Source organism: Loxodonta africana, chromosome 5, assembly GCF_030014295.1.
Source record: "Loxodonta africana isolate mLoxAfr1 chromosome 5, mLoxAfr1.hap2, whole genome shotgun sequence".
Taxonomy (NCBI): Eukaryota; Metazoa; Chordata; class Mammalia; order Proboscidea; family Elephantidae; genus Loxodonta; species Loxodonta africana.
This window is the reverse complement of record NC_087346.1, coordinates 26,818,433-26,844,100: the sequence shown is the minus strand read 5'-3', so window position 1 is coordinate 26,844,100 and position 25,668 is coordinate 26,818,433. Positions and strand designations below refer to the sequence as shown.

The following is a 25,668-nucleotide window of genomic DNA, read 5'->3' as shown; positions in this document are numbered from 1 at the left end:
AAAATACCATAGCTTGGATCAGGCACACCTTAGTCTTTAAAGGGACATCTTTGCTTTTTCACACTTTAAAGAGGTCTTTTGCAACAGATTTGCCCAATGCAGTACATCATTTGATTTCTTTACTGCTGTTTCCATGGGTATTGATTGTGTATCTAAGTAAAATGAAATCCTTGATAACTTCAGTTATTTTCTCCATTTAGAATGATAAACATCATGGTAACCTTCAATAAAAAAAAAAAAATATAGGAAGCCCTAATTCCCCTGACTCTGGGTCCCTGAGCTCTACTTCTGGGTACTGAGAAACTTTTTCAGAATCCTTAGGGCTACTAGTAGCACAGTTTGAAATCAGTGCATTTAAGATGGTTTTGTTTCTGAAAATTGAATTAACGAACAACTTTCAGGGCCATCTGTCATATCAAGAAATTGGCTCATAAGAAAAAAAAAGGGCAAGTGATGAATTATGAAAGGGTTTCCTTTAGCTTTGTTTTTAATATCATTTTTGTTTCAAGGCCTGTAAGTGTCCACTTAGGCTGCTTATCTGTCCTCTTTAAGCACTATTTACCAGAGGACATAGCCCTCAGTGTGGATTTATGTGCTAATAGTGTAAAACCTATGTGCATATCTTGGTTACATGTCATAATCCTATTTTTAAATAATGTCTCTTAGAATTCCAATAGTTGAACAGATATCATCTCAGAATCCTCAGAGTCCCTTTCAGGTTGTTTTCCGCGGATTGTCTCCCTACTCTTATGGATCAAAATCTCAATGTGGGGTGTAGTTGAGAGCTATTATAGATACCCCGTTCACTGGCAGAGTTGGAACACAACTTAGATTTCTAAAATTTTCAGTCTTGCTTCAAAACCATTGGTTTTGTTTTAATTTTTTTTTCAATTCTTTTGAATTTTCAATGGTATTCAACAATAAAGATCTAAGTAGCCATTTTTCATGACAGATAGAAAATGGTGACTGAACAGTCCATTACACAAGATTTTTTATATCTAGTTCTTATTCTCATGTTACCATAGCTGTGGTTGAAATGCAAAACAGCAAAGCCACATTGTAAAAACACAACTCAGGAAGAGAGAGAAAGGGTCCAAATCTCTTCTTTTTAAATTGTCCCCTCTATATGGAGATTTTCTTGAGGGGAAGAGGACCAGTCTGTGTGCCCTCTCTGAATTCTCAGTCTTTCTTAAGTCATTATGTTCGTGGGCCACACATCCTTTATTTTAGAAAGAATACGTGTTTTACTGAAATGCTTTCTACTGCCTTCATATCTAAAACAAAAAACCAAAATCCACTGCGTTCGATTCGATTCCGACGCGTAGCGACCCTATAGGACAGAGTAGAACTGCCCCATAGGGTTTCCAAGGAGCGCCTGGTGGATTTGAACTGCCGACCTTTTTGGTAGCAGCCGTAGCTCTTAACCACTATGCCCATGGTTTCCTTCATATCTAAACGAATGAAAAATAAAACTATAATTAAGGATTTATGTTGTACATATGCTTTACTTTGTCAGTGTCTGAAATCAAGCTTTGCCTTTAGAATATGGATAACAATTTGCAATCATTATTACTTACCTGTTTTAAAATTCTTTCTTTACAAGTATGTTTTTTATTTCTTTTTTACAGCCTATAACTGTAACAGTAACAAATTGAGATACCATCAATGACATTATTAACAGATCACTACCAATGCTCAGAATCAGTGTAAGTTACCTGCAAACAATTTTTAGTTAAAAACCAACTTTGATTTTTGAGAGTTGTGTGTGTGTGTGTGTCTGTGTGTAAAATACAACATTTTTCATAAGGCAGCTGATTGTTCTAGATACCAAAGGCATATTGTGTCCCCCAGGATTTAGACATTGAAAGCAGCAAAACTCTAATATTAGTTTCTACACAGGTGCTGTTCTTAAACTCCCATTTTAAATTCCACGTAAACTTGAATTCATACAATAACTAAATGAACTATAATTTCAGCGTGCTCATAACAGCATGTATTTTCATTGCATATATTATGTATGGAAACCCTTGTGGCATAGTGGTTAAGTTCTACAGCTGCTAACCAAAGGGTCGGCTGTTCAAATCCACCACCCGCTCCTTGGAAACTCTATGGGGCAGTTCTACTCTGTCCTATAGGGTTGCTATGAGTCGGAATTGACTCAATGGCACAGGGTTTGGTTTTATATATATATAAAACCATAAACCCCTTGCCCTCAAGTCAATTCCGACTCATAGCAACCCTATAGGACAGAGAAGAGCTGTCCCATAGGGATTCCAAGGAGTAGCTGATGGAATTGAACTGCTGACCTTTTGATTAGCAGCTGAGCTCTTCCCCACTGAGCCACGAGGCCTCCATTATGTACGGGTACGTATACAACAAAATTTGTATAAGATTTTTAGTGAGATAGTTGTAACCTCCGCCTTACCTGTTCTGTTTTACTGTTCTTTCTGAACCTCCTTTCCTGGTTCTTCCCCTCCCGTACCTCATTCATCCTAATTGTCACTCTAGGACTCAAACTCAGTACGATGGATCCTACAGGACGTGTTTTGTAGTAAATTTTGACATAAGAACCCACGGTTAGAAGTCATCGCCCCTGACTGCAGGTCCTGAGGATGAGATGACTAATGCCTCTGATGAGTTGCTAACGAGGGAGACGAGTTCTCAACGAGACTCTGAGTTTAGGAGCATTTGTGTGCACACCCCTCTTGTCCTTGTTTTGCTTTTAGTGTTTGCTCCTTTCTATTTTGATGGGGCTGACCTAAGTTAATGAAATTTTTCTGATGGAAGAAGTGGCCATGTTTGAGGATGAGGGTGAGGTTGGGGAAAAGGAAAGAGTAATTGTAAGACTCTCCTGCTATATGAACACCACACAATTGAGAACTATTATTAAAGAGAATGACATTCGGATGGATAGAGACTGAAGGAAGGACTTGTATATCATGGCTTCTTACATAAATAATGTATCGATATGAAAATGCCTTGCCATTGTGGTGTGATGTGATTATAAGACTTGTAGTTAAGTTCTGCCCAACCTAGTGATATAATACCAAACCAAAAAGCAAACTCATTGCCTTTGAGTTGATTCCGGCTCAGAGACCCTATGGGTAATACAGTAAAGCCCCTTAAAAACCAGAATTTAGCATAAGCAATCAATGCTTTCTTTACTAGTGAAATTTAATAATACATTTTAAATACAATTGAATTTATATTCACTGAGTAGATCAGATACCTCTGCGCCCATATGATATATATGTCCTAAAAAAAAAAAAAAAAAAACTTAAATCTTTGAAACAGTGAGTAGCTTTAGGTATAGAGTAGATTGATCAAAGATACAGCTCGTTGTATTTCACGTTTGTGGTTTCCTTTTACTTAAAGTCATCAGTTTCACCAGACAAGAATTCCTACTTTAATAAAAAATTGTCGTTATTTGGCTTTACCTGTTCTAAGGGATTCGAACGTAGTATCCTGAGCCCCTACCTTAAAAGAAAAGATTTTTGTTAGATCTTCCTTACTATTTGAAATACAATTTGGGGCATATTTAGTAAAGTGTGTGTGTGTGTGTGTGTGTGTGTATATATATGCACACACACATATGTGCTTATGGTAGCCTCCATAGCTGGAACCCTCCTTCATACAGGCAAGGCTACATCTTATAAGGAGTCAAGGGAAGGCATATGAACTGTCACAAACAACTCCATTTGAAACATAATTTTTGCTTTATGTTCTTCTGGAGGACTCTAAAATAATTCAGCAGAGTGTGTATGATTTAGGCGTGGTTGCTTCAAGGATGTTTTCTACTATTGCTGGGTAGTAACTCTGCTGGGATAATAGTTCTCTGCATCTGGCCTGATCTCCAGCTTCGCGTCCTTTATCCTTCTCGCTCCAAGATGGAGCTTGTCCAAACCAAAGCCAGTGGACTGACTTCACTCTGCCCATCTCCTCAAGGCCTCTTGGGCATTTGTCTGTCTGCTCAAGGCAGCCGAACTTCAGATGTTTTTCAAGTTTTCCTTTGCTCAGACATAGTCACGGCAGGCTGTGTGTCTCTCTGAGCAGCACACTTGTCTGGGCAGAGACAAATGAAGACAAAGCCTAAGGTTCTCCAAGGAATCCAGAGACAGCAGGACCGTCAAGAAGAGATTAGACTTTTCTTTCTTAGTGAAGGAACCTAAATATGATTTCGTATCCACGGGCCACAGATAAAGTGAAAGACTGATTGCATTGTTGTTCCTTAGATCCCCGGCCTATCAGAAGGGACAAAGCAAGAATCTGGAGTAGTCTACTGGGTGCTGGGAGAGGGACGGGTTGCTGAAATCACCACTGCTAACTCAAAAACTGTGGCCGACTGCCTGGACTTACAGTATTTACACTGGTCCCAATTCTTTTGTTTTTTGAAAACAGAATGTTAAAGAAATGTGACCTCTTTCAAGTACTTACTGTGGAAGTATTGCTATGACTTTTTTTTTTTTTTGGTCTTCAAGGGTTACCAGTTGTGGGTCAGTTTTGACAAGAGGCCCCATTCCCACTCATTGGTAAATGGCAGGGAGCTCTAAGATGGGGTTGACTGGATTCAAAATTATAACTCTAACATCTCAAAGTATTGATTGTTTGGTCTTAAGTTTAAATATCCTTTAAAGTAAAAACCTCTTACAGTATCCATTCATAATTTGATAAATATTATCAAGGTTTACTCTGTCCCAGGCAATAAATAATAACATCTCTTCATTCAGCAGCTTGTGGTCAAGTTGGGAAGAAAAATGTGAATTTTTCCTCTGCTATTTCTCTTCACAAACAGTCCTGACTTGATGAACGTTTCTTTATATTTTATGAAAGCAGCTTGCGTTGGAGTTTCTTTTCCCCCTACATCATATTTTATATTGCATGCTTGAATTATTCTGTTCCATTTCCTAACTATAAAGTAGCCTCCATTTAGTAAGGATCCGCTAAAATCCAGCAGGTCTCTCTATCCAACTACAAATATTTACTGAATACCTGCTCGGTCCCCAGAACTTTTCTCAGCATCACAGGCAAAATGGGATGATCACATCTAGATTCCTGAAACCTTCACTGACTGACTAACCTGCACTTTGCCATTTTACATTTTACAGGCTGAGTTTTCCAATATTCGTTCTTGAAAGTACTGATAAATAGATTACACCTCTCTTGAGATCGTTATTAGAACCATTTAGCTAAAAAAAAAAAAATTCTTGGATTAGCAAGTTGATTTAGTGTGGTTAAAAGAAATTGAGCAAATAAAATAAAGGAAGGAACAGGCTCTGTAGCAGACCTTGCCGTGGGGCGATGGTGATAACTGATTGCTGTTAGAAATCCTGTGGAGTGTTCCCTCTTATCTACATTATCTTTTTAAATTCTTTCCACAATCCTATGAGGCCATTGCTGTGTCATTCAGGATGTTTCCAAGTGATCTGAATAATCTAAAAGCCAAGTTTTTTAGAATTCACAGAGTGCATTTTCTCAGTCTCAGAATATAACAAATCAGGTACACAGCTGAGGACCAAAATCCCATTTCATATTTTGTATTAATGTCAACATCTTTGTAAAAGTCATTCTGCAATAAAATACATAAAGAAAAACTAGACAAATACTTGAAATATATTTATTTTAATAAAATGTGTTTATTTAGATGAAATGAATGTAGGTGGTAACTTCTAAGCTTAGAACAGCTTCAGGCACCACTGCTGACTCTGTGGAGTCTTAATCGTCCATCATTTACAAGAGTCCTTTAACAGCCATTCTGTACATGGATTTTCATGTGCTTTCACTAGTCAGCTGTAGATTAGCTCCTGGTTACCCTGATGAATTTATTTTATTTTGTTGCTCTTATGGAAGCTTCTTTGTGGCTGTAGTTCTTGTTATGAACAGAGCATTCATATTGTATTTATACCAGGTGAAAAGGAAAGGCAAGAGCTCACCACATTACAGTCAGTCAGAACTAGAAGAAAGGGAGTGTTTGCTCTCTTCTTACAAAGCTAAATCTACATTGCAGCACAGGGCCTTTGAGAATTCAGTGGAGAGGAAGTCCTTTGAAGCATGAAAGAGCAAAAGAAATCATTTGGTGGTCAACAGCTAATGACTGAGGGTTCTGTTTCACTCTGTAAACAGTGTTGGGTTCTGTGTTTCCAATACTCGTTAGCCTTACCTCTAATCCTGCCTGTGAGGGCTACCCTCACAGGAGCCGGGGTGGAGGTAAGCATAAGGGCAGCTCTCCCTGCTGCTCTGGCTATAGCATTATCAAAATGTAATGAAATACCTGTTAAATGGCCATCTGTGTTAGAGAAGAGTGATCATATTGAGTCTTGACATGTATAGTTCAACTATTTAAAGGACAATAACCACCATTGTTTATTAATATATTTACTTTGTTATTTTGATATGTACAAGTGTGTGTAATACTGACGCTGTTTTAAATGATGAATTAAGCGTGGGGGTGGTCAGGTAATTTGCCTGAGATGCTCAGACCTAGTTAGTTTCTGGGCAGAAACTAGAAGGCTTTAAAACTTCCTGGGTGGAAACATAGCAACAGTCAACATGGTGTAGTGCACAAACTGATAGATACTTTCCAATCAGTGCAATATATCTAAAAGAATATTTCCCTTTAATTTTTTTAAACACCTTTGCTTTTTATGCATGGTGTCCCCCCTTGGGAGCACACGCAGGTGTGGTGTATGTGCGTACCATGAGGTAGGTTTGATCACTCTCATCACCAATTGGCCTGAATCTGTATGTACATGTGTATCTGTGTAGGAAATGAACATCCCTATGGAATAAAATGAGCCATCTTGAAGCCACTGCACTCCTGCCACAGCGTCCAGCGGGCTCCACATCTCCATCCACCCTCCAGGAGCCCTTCTTACTGGAGCAGCCATTCCAGAGATGGAAGGTCAGTTCGTCTGGAAGCCCAGGCACCCACTGAGGGGCCAGGAACAGAACGGTGAGTCCCCTTGCTTCCTGCAAGTGCCTTTTCTCAGCTCATGTCTCCTTTCCTGGAAACAAAATCATGACACAGAGCTGATTCTGCATGCCGGGGAGAAGGGCAGTGTAGGCAAAGATCCAATCTTCACCAAGAATCAGACTTAGAGAAATGTTAAAGGTCTGTCCTCAAGACCCAGCTGACTTTTAGAAAGTTCCTTTGCATTCCTCCAGGTAGTAGCTCCCATCTCTGTATTCCCAGATCCCTTCATACATATTTTAATTTGGAGTGTACATGTGTGTCTCATTAGCATGTGAGCTTCTTAAGGCCTGGAACTCATGTTTTCCCCATCTCAGGGCTTCCCCTGATCTAGGCCACAGTAGAAGGTGACTTATGACTGCCTAGCTTAGACACACCTGGAATTGAGGAACTTGAGTGGAGCAGAAGAGTTTCTGACTTGAATTGGAATCTCTTCTGAGCTTGGGCTGAAGTGGCCTCTATGTTCTACCTCCACAGCAAGCCACATGGACCAGGCTCACTTTCCTTGTGTGCTTCTGACTGATGTCTAGACTGGAGCAGGACTGAATGTTTATGGTTGGGGGCTTCTTAATCTTCCTTCTTACCATTCTTTTCCTACCATTCCTGTATTCTCCCATCAATGTTTCTTTTCCTGAAGAAAATGTATTATTAATTTGCAGAATAGTGTGGCCAGAAGAGAATTCATACTTAAAGTGGTTTTGTTGTTATGATAGTTATTCTATGAGCACAAAGTTTCATGAATTTTATTTTTTAATATTCATATCCTAATTACAAGCAGGAGGAAACACTACTCAAATCTTGCCAGGACTGTTTAAGAAAGCTTGGGTTTTTATAAAGTTAGCTTTTGAATCACCCCATAGTTTTCATGACAATAGCATATGTTTTCACTGGTCACCGAGGCAATGTGAAATCTCACACCAGATAATATATGTAACAAAAGATCCAGGGAAGCCCAAAAGTTCTTTTCAGAAAGTACAGAATTCAGTTTATACTTTGCCCTCTGTTTATGTCAGAGTAGCTTTATATATAGCTTTATATCAAGGGATAGAGCAATGTTCTTAAGAACTATTAAATCTAAATAACTGAATACATTTGGATAGTTTTAGAAATAATAAAATGTCATGGGTAGGGACACCAGGCTGAGTACAACTACTTCACCTATATGTTAACTCGTATGTTCAACTTTTGCACATTTTGACATTACTGATGTATAGGAATCCTTTCCTGGATCGAAGAATGTATTTGTTTTCCTTTAGACGTTTAAAATAATGGGGTGTGAATGTCAGCGTAGGACAAACGAGTCTTAGTGAAGTAGCGAAACTGGATGTTCTTTAGTGTTTTAATATTAGACAATGTATTTTCTCATTTGTTTTAGTATGCCTGTATAAGCTGTGATTAATCTCTAGTCCTTGGAAAATGCTGCAGGCTCTGTTCAAAATATAGCTGAGCAGCCTGTTCCACTCTTAAACATAACAAACACCCTAATACCTTACAGCATGTTTTCTCCTATTCAAAATGAGTGCTGGAGAGCTTGACATAACTAACACCATAATGATGCTCTAAGTAATCTCTAAATATTTTTTAATTGCACCAGCTGCACCATTCTCTTCCAAAGGAGTGTGGAGCTATCTCAGCTCCTGTGGCCTTGGTCTTTTTTTCTTCTTTCTTTGAGAAATGGCCTTCAGCCTGCAAACTGACAGGAAGGCTTTCTTTCTTGCTTCCTATCTCAGCCACAGTGGACTTGGCAAAACAGCTCTACTAGCTGAGAGATTCTTATGAGGGTTTTTCAGCCCGTTACAAATATACTGATTAAAGTCCAGATGCCTGGCGTGTTTATCTTTAGTTTAATAGAGTTTTTGTAGTTGTTTTGTGATGTATAAGACCATCTGTGGTCTACATGCTCAGAACATTAGGTAATCCTAATCTTTCCCATATAAAACCCTCCCATCAACCCTTTAAGTTGAACAGATTTTAGGAGGAATTTAACCCCCTCTGTCTCTTGAATACCGGTATTCAATAAAACCTTCTTACTGCTTACCTCCTCCTGTCTCAGTATTGGCTTTGTGGCAGGCGGCTCGAACCCGCAATTTGCGGTAAAATTAGTTAGGTGGAATGGTGGCAATCCTCCATGACTGCATATCTTTTGGAGGCTATGAAGCCAAATGGGGATAAGGTCTGCTTTTGGAGGAAGAGACTGATGTCTTGGTTGCCTGGGGCCCTCTGAGTGAGGAAAATTACCCTCATCAAGGTTGTTAAGAACTGTGCCTTGTGCTGAGCAGTACCTTATACATTTCATCTGTTTTATTACTCAGCTCCATGAGGTGTCATGTTAAAGTTGAGGAACCTGAAGTTGAAAGAGATTGTGTAATTTCTTCAAGTAAATGGCGGAACCCTCTGATCCAGCACCGCAAGTACTACACCTAAGATTATACTTGCCAAGTCCTAGAAAAGCCAAGTGGATGGGCATTTAAGGATATTTGGTGTAATGTTCCTCATCTATGTATCCTCCCACAACTTGGCTCCTCTGTGGACTCTTTTAGCATCTGGTTCTAAGCAGCTTAAGAAAATATTAGGATGCCTTATCAGGAAACATTTATAGCTGAGTAGTAGAAAAGACCTTTGTGAACTCAGATTTCATTGCTGACCACCTGGTCTTAGAAAAGCTCCTCTTGTTCAGCATTCCTTTGACAGGGACTGTTGGGTAGCTAAAAATCATCTCTGGGTAGCATGGGTGGGTGTTACAAGAAACAAGGCCACCTGAGTTCTCATCACACAGCCAGCATTTAAAGGTGACTTCCCAAGAACGCTGTCCTCAGGGGGAGGCACATCGTCCATGGAACTGCCTGAGGGTTGTGGCCCCTCGGAGTGAAGGAGTTATAGGCTGCCCAGGAGCTGGGGTCAGGGAGGTTGAGTCATGAAGGGCAGATCTTTTAAGAGTTCACAATAGTCAGGCACTCACTCAGAAAGCCAAAGAGAAATCTAGAGGGTGGAGACTTACTATAAAGGTAGATGATTATCAAACTCTGCTTGACTTTGATACCACATTTTTTAGCTTATGAAATGGGATCTGATCCTCATGGATCGTATTTAACATCAGTGAACTTGTACCACCACGCATTCGGTGCCTCAGGAGGCACTGCAACAGGAGCAGATAGCACCTGTAGGAAGTGTCACCTCCAGAAGAATTGAACCTGAGTCTGATCAAGCCTCTGGATGTAACTATCCATTTATAGAAAAACGGAAAACAGAACAAGTTAACACCACAAGGATGCGATCCACCTATCCCAGGATGGGGGAAAATCTACACAATTAATGACTGCATTTCTCTCTTCTAGCCCTAGCAAACAACATGCTCTACAAACGGAAACAGTGGAAATAAGTTTAAGTGAGTTAAAGTACTACTTCTAATAATCTCACTTCTTCCTTAGATTCAGGCCAGAAGATAGGTGAAAGGAAATGGACTATTATAAACTGGGTCTTTTGGTAGAAGCCTAGCACTTGCCAGGACAGCGTGTATACGGTTCTACCATCCCCCAAGCCAAGGAAGCTCTTTGGAGTTTCTCAAGGATGTTTGTGAGAATGACCACATGCCCACTCTTCTGAGGGCAGGTATCCTTCTGGCCGTCTGTGGTCCTCCTGAGGAGGGAGATTGAAGAAGGGAAGGTTCTGGAAGGTCGTGTGTTCTCATCCAAATCTGTTCCTAAATGGAGAAAGCGCTAGTCAGCCCCTGGCTTTGGCTGAGAAGCTTTGTTATGTTATTTCAAAGAATAAAAATTTGACTTAGTTATTGCAGAATCCTAAGGTAGATGCAATAGAAAAAGCTAATCTTGTCCACTCCACTGGTTTCAGCAAAGACCCACATTTGCCTGCTCAGATAAGTCACAATGTGCTCTGTGTATACCAGTCTCTTAATCAGAAGTTCCACTTTACCCTCAAATTTTCCTTTCAGCTCCTTCCTTGAACTCCAGGCTATTCTCAGCTCTCCCTTAGCTGCTTCTTTAGCTGAGACTTCTCAGTATTACAACTGAAAATATTTCTGTTGGTGTTTGATTTTATTTCAGATAGTGTTTGATTTTATTTCAAGTGCTTAAGTGTATGACTACAAGACATACCTTCTGGCACATATCAATGTCTTAATCCTGATAGAATGAGTCAAATGAAAGCTACAACGTTTGGCTTGTGTTGTCTTAAATTAGTATATTAAATCATCAGTGTTAACAGTTATTATCGAGTATCTCTCCAGGGGCTATACTAGTGGTTCACACGCTCACTGTGAAGAAAATCATCATCTTAAGTGCATGTTAGGCACCACCCCAGACACTGCAACTTTCACAGCAAATTTGGGGCAGTTACGATCATCATCAGGGAGCCCTGGCGTTGCAGTGGTTAAGAGCAGGGCTGCTAAGCAAAAGGTTGGCAATTCGAATCCACCAGCCCCTCCTTGGAAACCCTATGGGGCAGTTCTACCCTGTACTATAGGATTGTTTTAAGTTGGAAATGTCTTAGAGCAACTGGTTTGCTTTGGTTTATGATTATCATTTTTGGTTTATCACTATCATTTTTCCCATTTCACAAATGGGAAAAACATAAGCTTTAATATAGGTAAGTACTGTACTTTCTCCAAGGTCACCCAGTGAATAGGTGGTATAATAGATTTAAACCCCTCGGATTATGTGACTCCAACACCTATATTTCTACACTGCAAGCAGAGGCCTGTCTGGGGGGAGGAGGGTATTGGGCAGGTAAGGTGCCCGCTCTGTGCTCTGCCTGCATGCCCCAGGTACCTAGCTTGAGGAGGGGTGTCAGAGAAGTTTCTGTTGGCCACCACAGTTACCTTGGCCAACGGTGAGGGATCATTGAGAGATTTAACGTTAATTGCCCTAGGCACTGCTTTCCCTAGATAGGCCCCTGACTGCAAGCAGGAGACATGAATATAGAGAATAAGGAAATGAAAAAGTGAGAAACCAAACTCAACCATTGCTATCAAGTCATATCTCACTCATAGTGACCCTATAGGACAAAGCAGAATTGCTGCATAGAGTTTCCAGGGAGCGCTTGGTGGACTTGAACTGCTGACCTTTTGGTTAGCAGCGGTAGCACTTAACCACTACACCACCAGTGTTGCCAAAAAGTGCTGAAAGGGTTTAATTAGAGAAGGTTATCTGGAAGAGAAGGTTTTTGAGCCTGATTTTGAAAGAGGAAATACAGGACGTATAAATGGGGGATACAGTTGCTTAAAGGCAGATAAGCAAATGGGAAAAGAGTATGGCAAGATTTCCGCATTTGGGGAAAAGCATCCATATTATAGTGAGAAAAGAATGGTGAGGTAGGAAGAGGAGATTTAACAGAAACCTTAAAGTAGACAGAAGTTTAATTTAAAAGTGTAAATTTACTGAAAAAACAAAATCTGAATAAAACAAATGTTTGAAGTGTTTCAGTGTAGGAATGTAGAGTGGACCAATAAATAGAAAACATATTTAGAGAGAGACACACACACAAAAAAAGAAACTTAAGGATTTACTTCAGTCCTTCCAGCTTCAGCCCCATACTCTCCTGTAGCCTCGCTCCGGCTGCCAACAAGTGCAAGCTTATGCAAAGGCCTGTGTGTATAAAATTCTGCATATTGTCTTTTTCTTTTCCCCAGGATATGCTTTTCTTTATTAACCAAAAAGGGCCTCTGACAGAGGGCATCTTCAGAATTTTGGCCAGTGTCAGAGCATGTGGAGCCCTAAAGGAGAAACTAAGTTCTGGAGAGAAAGTGAACTTCGACAATGAATCTCTGTTGGTTGTAGCAACTGTCCTAAAGGTAAGGAAAGGTCTAGCCTCATCGTCACACAGTGTAGCTCTAAAGAAATATGATTGTCTTCCTCCATCATGATTGGCAAAGAACCATAGTAGGTATAATACATTCGGAATTTGAAAAAGTGAAAACCGTTACAGAAAGGTAAGGAAACTGCCGTGGGTGTTAAAAGCACACCACCTTCCCGGTCTGAATGCCACATGCCAAAAATGTAAATAAATAAAAATTCCAAAGCACGCACTTATATTTTTTTAAGCATCGTACTTTTGAGGAGGTCCTCACTGCAAATGATGGCAAAGTTTCTGAAAGAAATTTCTTTTTAAGCTTTTGAAAAGAATGACAAAAGTTTATCGTAGTAAGGAAATGTTTACCTTAGGGTGGGTCAAAAAATGCTCATTCAGTGAGACTAGAGGGAGCCAGCCCCCACAGCTCATGGTCCCCAGACCCTCTGTTAGCCCAAGGTTGAACCATTCCCGAAGCCAACTCTTCAGACAAGGATTGGACTGGCTCATAAGACAGATAATGATACTGGTGAGGAGTGAGCTTCTTGGCACAAATAGACACATGAGACTATGTGGGCAGCTCCTGTCTGGAGGTGAGATGAGAAGGCAGGAGGGGACAGGAGCTGGTTGAATGGACACGGGGTATACAAGGTGTTGAGGACTGTGCTGTTCTCATTAGGGGAAGAGCAACTAGGAGTACATAACAAGTGTATATAAGTTTTTGTTTCAGAGACCGCCTTTATTTTATAAACTTTCACTTAAACCACAATAAAACCACGAAAAAAAAGAAATGCTCAGTCAGGCCACCAACAGCTCCGTTTGCTTTATCATCATTCCTTCCCGTTCTCTTAATGCCTTTCACTTTAAAAGTGGCATAGAAATGATTCTACCGTTGGGCCTTCTTTTACCTTGACCACCTTTGGCATTCGTTGTTAATACGTGTTGTGCTTAACCTGCCACCCATGGTACAGTTACGCGGTAACCTGCTCTTCTCAAATGCCTTGCTCTTCACATCTTTAGAGATGCCTCACATTTTTAAAAAAATAGAACCAGCTTTAAGGAAACTGTTGAACCAAGAACAGCCTCTTGCAGGTCTACTTCAGGGCTCTGGTCCCCAGCGCAGTGTAGATGCAAGAAAGGCAGGGTAGAAACAGCCCGAGGGCCTCCAACTCTGGCTGAGGCATAAAGATCAAAAGTCCCTTGCCCAAGAGATAAGTAAAGAAGAATTTTCTACATTCCTTGTCTAGTCAAGTTCCAGGTGCCTATTTAATATTCATAAGTTCATATAAAATCAAATCTCTCTTGTTAAATGGCACATAATATATGCATTAGTAAATGGACATGTCTTGCAAACCCATGTCTCGGTCCATACGAAAATATATAGCAACAAATATTCAATCACTAGTATGTACCCACTTTTCTATATCACTCTCTTTCCACTAGCTTTTAATAAGTCGATTAGCATAAATTAGCCAGCACCCAGATCAAGAAGCGGTGGCCCTTTATTGCTAGACTTCAACCAAAACAGTATGTGGAATTGGGCATATACCTCCAGCCTAAGCTGAATTTTGGCCCTGTTATTTTGTGAGTTCACTGATTGGTCTCCTTGGAATCATTACAAGGCACTGGTAATGGAAGAAGGAGCATGGTCCTATTCAGGCAGTGCCATGTTGGAAGGACGTAGAGGAAGTAAGGTCACCATTGCTGTAATGAGTGAAGGGTGGGAGGGACTTGGGAAACTGATACAGACCTTCTTCATTAAGGTCATCTGGTTTGGTCTCTCTGGCCACATTAAGGGCCCTCAAGGCAACTGTGTTTAAGAGCTCGGCTGCTAACCAAAAGATCGGCAGTTCAAATCCATCACCCACTCCTTGGAAACTCTATTGGCCAGTTTTACTCTGTGTTTTTTTTTTATAGGATCACGATAGTTAGGAAACAACTTGACCATAGCGAGTTGGTTTTTGGTTTGGAGGCAGCCTGAGAGATACAAGAACCCTTTGGAGCCAGAAGGCATGCCATCCAGCACCGCCCAAAGATCCTAGCTTCCTTTCTTCTTTTCTGAGTGATGGTTCGGATGTCTGATATGACAAGAGAAGAGACAACTTCACCTGACTTTATCAGACTGAGGAGAACGTGTAGGGTGTTCTGAAAAGGACTGGCTGTAGTGTTTTATTCATGCTTCTTCCTGAAGGACTTGTCAAAGCAGTGAGATGGCAGAGGGACTCTTCAGGTTCCTCTAGGATTTAGGCCCTTTTTTTTTTTTTTTTCTGGTAGCATTTATTTATATTCCTGTTGCCCATCTGCCACCCATCCTCTTCTTCATGGATACTCTTTACTGTTTAACAAAGAGAACATACATTTGGAGTGAAAGAGTCTTCTTAACCAGTCAACTCTGGTTTTCTTTGTTGTAGGAAGTTAGAGTTAAGCTTAGCATAATTAGGAACCCATGGTAGACAGGTCAATATGTAAGTCTTTTGAAACCTAATCAGGGGAATGACATCCATCACTTTTGCTGCATTGTATTCCCTAGAAACAAGTCACTAGGTCCAGCCCACACTCAACGAGAGGGCATTACACAGGGCCTGGATCATATGGAGCCACCTCAGAAGCTGCCTTCCACATGCCTCTTCTATACCTGACTTCTAATGTGTATACAGAATTGGAACTCTGAAAATTCAGTAGATTCACATTTTAAAAGTAGATAATTTTTGTAATGATACCGCTAAAGCACAGATATCCAGGGGAGAGGCAATGGAACCAAGAAAGAATGTAATCGAACTACCTTGCTTCTTGTTAAGAGCTTTGAACAAAAGTATGGTATTGTGGCAGTGACTACAAACAGGTTCCCAAAAGTATCTTAGAATCTTGGTTACGCTTGGTCCTTCTATGTTCTCCATTAATGTTGGTCATATGGTAAATAAAGTAATGAAGGCATATTCAACCACTGTTACGCTGGGGCCCTGCTAATATACACCACGTATGCAAGTAGCAAATTAGGTGTAAGATGCAAGCCTTACAAGGCAGTAAGAGTTAGAGTTACCTATCTGCAGATGCCTGCCTTTTTCCATGTTCAAAGCAGGAACTAGCAAGAGAGTAGCCACCCATGGTTATACTTCTTAGACATTTGTGAAGTTTTCTTTTCCTAAAGTTGACAGACCTTGATGGGAATCAGACCTTGCAACCTTCTCCTTGTTAATACCATGCCAAAACTAACTGGACAGTTGCCTAAACCAGCAATGAATAATACATGATGAGGACCCCATTGAGATTGCCATTGAGCTGTCTATAAAGGATGTCCAACAGTAAATTCTCCTGGCATATTCTGCTTGGGTCATCCTCTGCTTCCTCACACCGTCCCACCAATGGACTCTGCACACAGGGTCCAGGAAAACAGAGGAGACACACGCTGTGAGTGCATGCAGGTTGGTGTACTTCAGGCAAAGGTCCTTCTAAACCAATGCCCCCCACGTGCTCCCAGAGCCAGCCATAGCTGGAGTTCATTACAGTCCAGATATATTGGGACCACTCCATGGGGAACACGGTGAGAAGCCTTAACTACCACAGATGGGTATTGTACATCAATACCATTGTAAATGTGTAAGAAAAATGGGACTTGCCCGTTTTCTTCACTGCTCTGTCCTCAGTACTCCAAAGAGTGCCTAGCACACATAAGAGCTCAGTAAATATAATGAGTGAATGATTTCCAGATTGTGATCATGATAGTTGCCCTGAGGCATTTCGTGAAGTAGCTGCTATTAAGAGAGGTCTGGCTGCACAGTGGTTAAGAGCTAAGGCGTGCCATGAGTCTAATCAAAAAGGTTGGCAGTTTGAATCCGCCAGCTGCTCCTTGGAAACCCTATGGAGCCGTTTTCCTCTGTCCTATAGAGTCGCTATGGGTCAGAATCGACTCAAAGGCAATGGATTCCTTTCTTTTTTGGGGGGGTGGGTTGGGGTTGGGGAGGTGGTAGGGTGCTTGAGCTATTAGTGAGACCAGTGGCAGAAAGATGTGACTTTAAAGCTAGCAAAATGATGTGACATCTTCCTGTCGTTACCACACAAAAATTAAGCTTAATAAATTTTAATATGCCCAACTGTATGATATTAAGACAGATTTTCCAGGCCACACTTAGGAAGCTCGCCAGTACCTGCCTCTGACTCTAGTACTCAGAGGTCTGAGGTTTTGCTGTATCTAAATTTTGATTATTTTTTTTCATTTTTGGAACATTTTACTTCTCAAACTAAAACTCAAGGAATATATGATGCCCTATCCCACCTTTCAAATTAAGATGAGGAGCCCTGGTGGTGCAATGGTTAAGTGCTCAGCTGCTAACGCAAAGGTCAGCAGCTTGAACCTACAGCCGCTCCTCGGGAGGAAAGACCTGGCAATCTGCTCCCATAACCTAGGAAACCCTATGAGGCAGTTCCCCTCTGTCACATGGGGTCGCTATGAGTCAGAATCGACTCGGGTACACAGAAACAAAAATCCTTAAAGAGATGAAAAATGAAGCTTTTATGAGAGGCGGTTTTTCCCAAGAAGCACATATATCTCAAGCTAGAAGACCTAGTCCTCTTTTATATGTGTTTGTGTGTGTGTGTGTGTAGTGTTTGTTTCAGAACTTTTCTCGCCAGGAATTAAGAATACCATGGCTAAAATAGACAATCAAAATGTGTATGTGTATTTCTTTTGAAGAAAATGATAGGATTTAGGGTGTTTATTACCAAGCTGTGTCACTTTGTACCAGTTGGCTAAACTGTACATGAAGACAAGGTTTCAGAAAATAGAAAGGGGCTTTATCTTTATTTTCAGCACAGCCCAGACTCTCCTTTTATGCCACTAGTTTTAGCTGGAGAAAATCCAAGCACCTGCTTATGGGTGTGAAAGTCAGCAAAGAGGTGGAGCCAAGCTCTGTGGATGTCACACTGTTAGGGGAGCAAACTAAATTTTTGAACTCAGTGTGATCTCTGTCATTTCTCTTAGTACATGTTTGCCATAAGAATAATATCATTTTTCATCTATTTTAGGATTTTTTTAGAAATCTCCAAGAAAGTTTGTTTTTATCTGATCTGTATTGTCAATGGCTTGCTGTTATTGATCAAGGGAGTGAGGAGGAGAAAATAACTGCAATCCAGAGGTAATGATTCAGTCAGTACTAAACTCTGGCCATGCCCCAAAAATACAAACAATACACTCTCAGATAAAAAAAAAAAAGCTTATATTTTACAACTTTGCCTACTAAATAAGGACCACTGTCAAATGGTTCCATGTGGTCACACCCATGGAGGCCAGTTTAAAAATAGATGTCTACCTTACTGCTGTCATCAAGTTACTGTTTTTCTCCTGACCTTACTAATAGGGGACCGTTGACCATTGTCCACCTTCTGAATATTTGAAATTAATAGGAGATGAAATCCGTTGGTCCAAGAATGGTGGTAGAGGCCAGCTCTAACAGTGTTATGATTTCACTTTCTCAGATATTTAACTAACCAGAGAAAGTCTTATCATGCTCAGGAATTAAATTTAACGAAGCATTTCTGTATGCGTTCATGCTTGCAACTCTGCTAGTCTTTAGGCACATGGAGGAGAACGACCTAATCCCTCACCTGAAGAAGCTCAGAGTCTGGTAGAGGAGAGAAGTAGATAAACTGAAATGTCATCAGTGCTATAAAAGGGACACTCAGAGGTACTGTGGGAACATGGTGGAGTGATAATTTAAACTCCCTGCAAGACTCAGAGAGAAAGGAAGCTCAAATTGCAAAGTCAAGACCTGATCACAAGGAATTCCGGGTCTATACCCATGCAAGTAGAAATTCCTGGCAGGACTCACCTTGAATATTATGTGCAACATAGCAGAATAGGAAAAAAGTGTCCAGTAATTCAATTTCCTAAGCATTACTTCTGTGAAAAACCCAAGAATTCCAATAGCATGTTCCTTTTGCATATGTCTATTGAGCATAAATCTTTCTTAGCAACTTCCAAATATTATGAATTATCACCTTCACAATACTTTTGGTAAACCCATTTTTAGCAGTAGAACATAGAATTTGCATTGAAGAGTTAGAAACTAAGGAACAGCTGTGAAAGTCACCAAAAAACCTAGGCCGTGGAACAAAATACCACTTCCATTCCCATTATGGTTTAGAGAAGACCGTTTGAGTACCGTGAGCACCAAGTCCTGTAGCTCTCTGTTGTGCCTGTTACCAGCTGCACTCCTATTACACTTCAGAGGAGACCAATCGCGTACCTCAAGCATCACATTATACAGCTCGTTGCTGCTCATAGTGTAAAACCTGTGTACTTCACACTGCAGTAAGGGTGTCTCATCAGTCCGTAGTACTGAGACCTGGGCTCCCTGTTCCTGGTGCCGTCTCTGATGACCATATTTTCTCCAAGTTGTAGCATCTTGCTATTAAAAAAGGAAAACTGTGAGTATGAACTGAGAAACAGTTTCAATGCATGATTTAAAAAAAAAAAAAAAATCAGTCACAAATATTAGAACATTAGAAATTATACTGTTGTAAACTTGTATGAGAAAGTGGTATTATTGACATAATTTGGAATAAAATTGACCTTGGATGCTGGCAGAGCAGAGCCTAAGATCTCAGAATGTACTTATAGTCTTAGCAGACAAGATTTGAGTGCTCACCATCAGATAGCGTTTTTTCATTGTTACCTTGAAAATAAAGGGAGTATTTTAACTGTAATTGCTGTTTAATTTCATCAGTAACTTTTGTGAGTTTTAGTTGAGCACGTTCTGGAATGTTACAGGGTTTTTAATAAATTTATATTATATTGTACATTAATAAGTTTAGTCCAAGTGAAACACAGAAATGTTGGTGGAGTAGTGGATAAGTGCTATGGCTGTTAACCAAAGGGTCAGTAGTTCGAATCTGCCAGGTGTTTTTTTGAAACTCTGGGGCAGTTCTTCTCTGTCCTACAGGGTCGCTTTGAGTCAGAATCAACTCCACGGTAACAGGTTTTTTTTTTTTTTTCAACTTAAACCCATTGTAGTAGTTCATGAGAAATATTTCAGGCAGCGTTTTTTATGAGACATAGCTCTACATTCTTTTACATTTTCATTGGGTTGTGGACATGGTGTACAAAAAAGAAATGTATTGTTCTCTTTCTCCGTATATACAGGTTCTTAAATGAAATGATTTAAGAGTGTGTTTTTCTGTATTTCAGGGCTTGTAGACCAACTGCCAATGCCCAGTGTTGTTCTTCTGTGGTACCTTTTTGGAGTGTTACACAACATTGAACAACATTCTGCCTCCAATCAGATGACAGCATATAATTTATCAGTCTGTATCGCCCCAAGCATTCTTTGGTCTTTTACTTCCTGCAGCCCAGGACTGGAAAATAAATCAACAAAGAAGGTAATGAGATTTCTCCTTTTTATGCCTTTGGGGCCTGAGTCCTCACTTCTAACTTGAAATTCAGGGTATTGTCTAAAGGACCATGTTTTAAAAGTGTACACTTTAATTGTACTCTTCTGGATGGCAGAGTCATTTATCTTATCATGGTGCGGTATGGGAAGGTGGGTTGTTAAGTGGGAAATTGAGAGCAGCTGAGTCACTTCTTCTCATTCAGGAGTCTAGATACTAGACTGACCGAATCATAAACACAAACCATTGCCATTGATTCAATTCCAACTCATAAGAACCCTACAGGACAGAGTAAAACTACACATAGGGTTTCCAAGGAGTGGCTGATGAATTTGAAGCACTGACCTTTTGTTTAGCAGCGAGCGCTTAACCACTCTGTCACCAGGTCTCTGACCAATCCATGGAGAGATGAAAAAGTGGTGTGATATGATAGGAAAACCTGGGCTTTTGAGTTAGACAAGCCAAGCTTCAACTCTCAGCCTTACCATTGCTGGATGTATAACCTTGGGTAAAGTCTCCAAGCCAGCCTCCTCATCTGAGGAATGGCAGTGCTGACAGCACCCAGCTCGTCTAGGTATCGCTTGCGGTTGTGCCCATCCACATCCCAGAGGGTCAGGCAGTATGAGAGCCTTTGGTTCCACACCCATTGGACTTCTGCCAACACTGGCCCACTCAGAGAAATACTTGGCTGTCATTTTATCTCTGGTACTGGGGTGAAGAAACTAGTAAAAATTCCAGAACATCCTAAGGGAGCCTCAGGGTGCCTAATGAGATCACAATTTTCCCTCTAGCACACCCAGACAGGAAGCCTAAGACAAGACAATGCTTGGGGAAGGACAGCAGTTAGACAGATTTTCTCCCCAGCTGCCTCATTTATTCACAGTCAGCCCACAGAAGAATTCTACTTCTCAAGTTTAAGATATACTTAAAAATGAATTTCATGAGTTTTTTATGTATTGAATGCTTTTTCAATTGAATAACATCTTCAGCCCCCAACAACTTATGTGGGTTATTAAAAAATTATCTTAGTTTTCACTGTGTAGCCATTGATATAAAAATACTAACTGTTAAGCCAAGGCCACAAATTACAACCTGTCTTCATGGATTAAAAGTTGTTTTTTTTTTTTTTAATATTTTTAATGTGCTTTAAGTGGAAGTTTACAAATCAAGACAGTCTCTCATACAAAAATTTGTATACACCTTGCTATATACTCCTAGTTGCTCTCCCTCTGAGACAGCACACTCCTTCTCTCCAACCTGTATTTCTGTGTCTATTCAGCCAGCTTCTATCCCCCTTTGCCTTCTCATCTCGCCTCTAGACTGGAGCTGCCCACATAGTCCCTTGTGTCTACTTGATCCAGGAAGCTCACTCCTCACCAGTATCATTTTCTATCTTATAGTCCAGTCCAGTCTCTTTCTGAAGTGTTGGCTTTGGGAATGGTTCCAGTCTGGGTCTGGGGACCATGACCTCTGGTGTCCTTCTAGTCTCAGTAAGACCATTGAGTCGTGATCTTTTTATGAGAATTTGAGGTCTGCACCCCACTGCTCTCCTGCTCCTTCAGGGATTCTCTGTTGTGTTCCCTCTCAAGGCAGTCATCGGTTGTAGCTGGACAACATCTATTTCTTCTGGTCTCAAGCTGATGTAGTTTCTGATTTATGTGGCCCTTTCTGTCTCTTGGGCTCATAATTACCTTGTATCTTTGGTGTTCTTCATTCTCCTTTGATCCAGGTGGGTTGAGACCAATTGATAAATCTTAGATGGCCACTTGCTAGCGTTTAAGACCCCAGGCGCCACTCTCCAAAGTGGGATTCAGAATGTTTTCTTAATAGATTTTATTGTGCCAATTGACCTGGATGTCCTCTGAAACCATGGTACACAAACCCCTGCCTCTGCTAAGCTGGCCTTTGAAGCTTCTGTTTTTTCAGAAACTTCTTTACATTGGTTTAGTCTAGCTGTACTGACCGCTCCTGTATTGTGCGTTGTCTTTCCCTTCACCTAAATTAGTTCTTATATACTATCTAATTAGTGAATATCCCTCTCCCTCCCTCCCCAGCCTCATAACCATCGAGGAATATTTTCTTCTGTGTTTAAACTACTTGTTGAGTTCTTGTAATAGTGGTTTCATACAATATTTCAATATTTGTCCTTTTGCAACTGACTAATTTCACTCAGCGTAATGCCTTCCAGATTCCTCCATGTTATGAAATATTTCACGGATTCATCATTGTTCAGTATTGATGCTTAGTATTCCATTGTGTGAATATACCGTCGTTTATTTATTCATTCATCTGTTCGTGGGGAAATTGGTTGCTTCTGTCTTTTTGCTATTGTATACAGTGCTGCAGTGAACATGGTTGTGCATATATCTGTTCATGTAAAGGTTCTTATTTCTCTAGGATATATTCCAAGGAGTGGGATTGCTGGATCGTATGGTAGTTCTATTTCTGTCTTTTTAAGGAAGCTCCAAATTTGCTTCCAAAGTGGTTGTACCATTTTACATCCCCACTAGCAAGGTATAAGTGTTCCAGTCTCTCCACAACCTCGCCATTTATAAGTTTCCATTTTTTGGATTAATGCCAGCCTCGTTGGAGTGAGATGGAATCTCACTGTAGTTTTGATTTGCATTTCTCTTATGGCTAATGATCATGAACGTTTTCTCATGTATCTGTCAGCTTCCTGAGTGTTTTCTTTAGGGAATTCCTATTCATATCCTTTGCCCATCTTATAATTGGGTTATTTGCCTTTTGTGGTTGAGTTTAGATTTTCGAGATCAGATGCCAATCGGAAATGTCATAGCTGAAAACTTTTTCCTAGTCCGTAGGTAATCTTTTTATACTTTTGGTGAAGTCTTTGGGTGAGTATAGGTGTTTGATTTTTAGGAGCTCACAGTTATCTAGTTTCTTCTTCTGCATTGGTAGTAATGTTTTGTGTACTGTTTATGCCATGTATTAGGGCTCGTAACATTGTCCCTATGTTTTCTTTTCAATCTCTTATTTTATTATGGGTTTATTTAATTGTTCTACCTCTGTGTTAGATTAGGGAGGTAGTGTGTTTCTAGAATTTCATCCGTTTCTTCTAGTTTTTCAAATTTGTTAAAGTACAGTTTTTCATAGTAATCTGATATGATTCTTTTAATTTCAGTTGGGACTGTTGTGATATCACCTATCTCATTTCTTGTCTGGGTTATTCGCTTCCTGTCCTGTTTTTCTTTTTTCAGCTTGACCTAAGGTTTATTAATTTTTTCAAAGAACCAGCTTTTGGTCTTGTTAACTCTTTTAATTGTTTTTCTGTACTCTATTTCATTTAATTCTGCTTTCATTTTTATTATTTGCTTTCTTCTTTTTCCTGAGGGTTTCTTTTGTTGCTCTCTATTTGTTCAAGTTGTAGGGATAATTCTTTGATTTGGGCCCTTTCTTCTTTTTGTATGTGTGCATTTATTGATGTAAATTGACCTCTGAGCCCTGCTTTCACTGTCTGTAGGAAATGTTTTCATTCTCATTGGATTTTATGAATTTCTTTATTCCATCCTTAATGTCTTCCATAAGCCAGTCATTTTTGAGCATAGTATTGTTCAGTTTCCAAGTGTTTGGTTTCTTTCCCCTGCTTTTTCTGTTTTTGATTTCTACTTTTATGGCCTTATGGTCAGAGAAGATGGTTTGTAATATTTTGATGTTTTGGATTCTGTTAAGGCTTGCTTTATGACCTAATATGTGCTCTAGAGAATGTTTCATGTGCGCTGGAAAAGAAAGTATACTTGGCTGCTGTTTGGTGGAGTGTTCTGTATATGTCTGTGAGGTCAAGTTCGCTGACTGTGGCATTTAGAACTTCCATGTCTTTATTGAGCTTCTTTGGATGTCCTGTCCTCCCCCAAAAGTGGTGTGTTGAAGTCTCTCACTAATCATGTCTTTCTGTTATCGTGGAGCTGTCTATCTGAGTTTTCAATGCTGTTAGAGTTTGTTTTATGTATCATGAAGCCGTGTCATTGGGTGCATAAATATTTAATACGGTAATATCCTCCTGGTATATTGTCCCCTGAATCATTATATAGTGTCCTTCCTTATCCTTTGTGGTGGATTTAACTTTAAAGTCTAATTTGTCGGAAATTAGTATTACCACTTTTGCTCTTTTTTGATTGTTGTTTGCTTGATATATTTTTTCTCCATCCTTTGAATGTTAGCTTGTGTTTCTTAAGTATAAGGTGTGTCTCTTGTAGGCAGCATGTAGATGGATCTTGTCTTTTATCCATTCCGCCACTCTCTGTCTCTTTATTGGAGCATATAATCCATTTCATTCAGCGTAATTATGGATACGTATGAGTTTATTGGTGTCATTTTGATGTCTTTTTTGTGTGTGTTGTTGACAGATTGTTTTTCCCACTTAATTTTTTGTGCTGAGTAGTTTATATATATTGTTTTTTTCTCTTATTCGTTGTCGATTTTGTTTTTGCTGAGTCTTTATTTTTCTCTTGTATTTTATTTTGATGTGTAAGATTGTTAGTCTCCTTTGCAGTTACCTTTATGTTTACCTCTATTTCTCAGTTTAAGCTTAAATTTTATTTCTTTATATCACCTTGAGATCCTCTCCATATGAAAGATCTATGACTACACTTCTTAGTCTCTCTTTATTGTTTTAATATTGTCTTTTATGTAATGACATTGTTGCTTCCCTGTTTTCAGCATTTTTTTTATCTTGATTTTATTTTTGTGATTTCCCTAACTGGGCTGACATCTGGTTGCTCTGCCCTGTGTTGTAGTCTTGTGTTGATATCTGATATTATTGACTTTCTAACCAGAGAACCTTTAGTATTTCTTGTAGTTTTGGTTTGGTTTTTACAAGTTCCCTAAACCTCAGTTTATCTGGATATATTCTAATTTCACCTTCATATTTGAAAGACAGTTTTGCTGCATATATGATTCTTGGCTGGCATTGTTTTTCCTTCAGTGCTTTATATAAGTCAACCCATTGTCTTCTTGCCTGCATGGTTTCTGCCAGGTAGTCCAAGCTTACTCTTATTGATTCTCCTTTGTAGGTAACTTTTCATTTATCCCTAGCTGCTCTTAAAATTCTCTCTTTATCTTTCGTTTTGGCAAGTTGATTATATGTCTTGTTGACTTTTTTTGAGATCTACCTTACATGGAGTTCGATGAGCATTTTGGATAGATATCTTCTCATCTTTCACAATATCAGGAAAGTTTTTTATCAACAAATTTTCAACAATTCTTTCTCTATTTTCTGTTATCTCTCCTTCTTCTGGCACTCCATCACTCGCAGGTTATTTCTCCTGATAGAGTTCCATATGATTCTTAGGGTTTCTTCATTTTTTTTTTTTAATTCTTTTATCTGATTTTTTTTTTTTTTTTTTTTTTACTGTATTGGTGGCAAGTGTTTTATCTTCAGTCTCACTAATTCTGCCTTCCAACTCCTCACTTCTGCTCTTTTGACTTTCTATTGAGTTGTCTAATTCTGTAATTTTATTGTGACTCTTCTGAATTACTGATTGCTGTCTCTCTATGCA

The 25,668-nt window shown here is 39.7% G+C and overlaps 1 protein-coding gene across 1 annotated transcript in view; it reads left to right on the top strand.

Moving 5' to 3' along the window:
* Positions 1-1,291: 1,291 nt before the first annotated feature.
* The window catches only part of LOC104845436 (rho GTPase-activating protein 20-like), a 55,181-nt gene continuing 30,804 nt past the window's right edge, over positions 1,292-25,668 (top strand). The window contains exons 1-6 of the mRNA XM_064285402.1: positions 1,292-1,706; positions 6,763-6,949; positions 9,280-9,378; positions 10,303-10,352; positions 12,612-12,773; positions 19,953-20,143. Of these exons, the coding sequence (XP_064141472.1) occupies positions 19,973-20,143 (171 nt within the window). The 5' untranslated portion in view covers positions 1,292-1,706; positions 6,763-6,949; positions 9,280-9,378; ... (1 more) ...; positions 12,612-12,773; positions 19,953-19,972. The remainder of the gene's footprint in view (positions 1,707-6,762; positions 6,950-9,279; positions 9,379-10,302; positions 10,353-12,611; positions 12,774-19,952; positions 20,144-25,668) is intronic.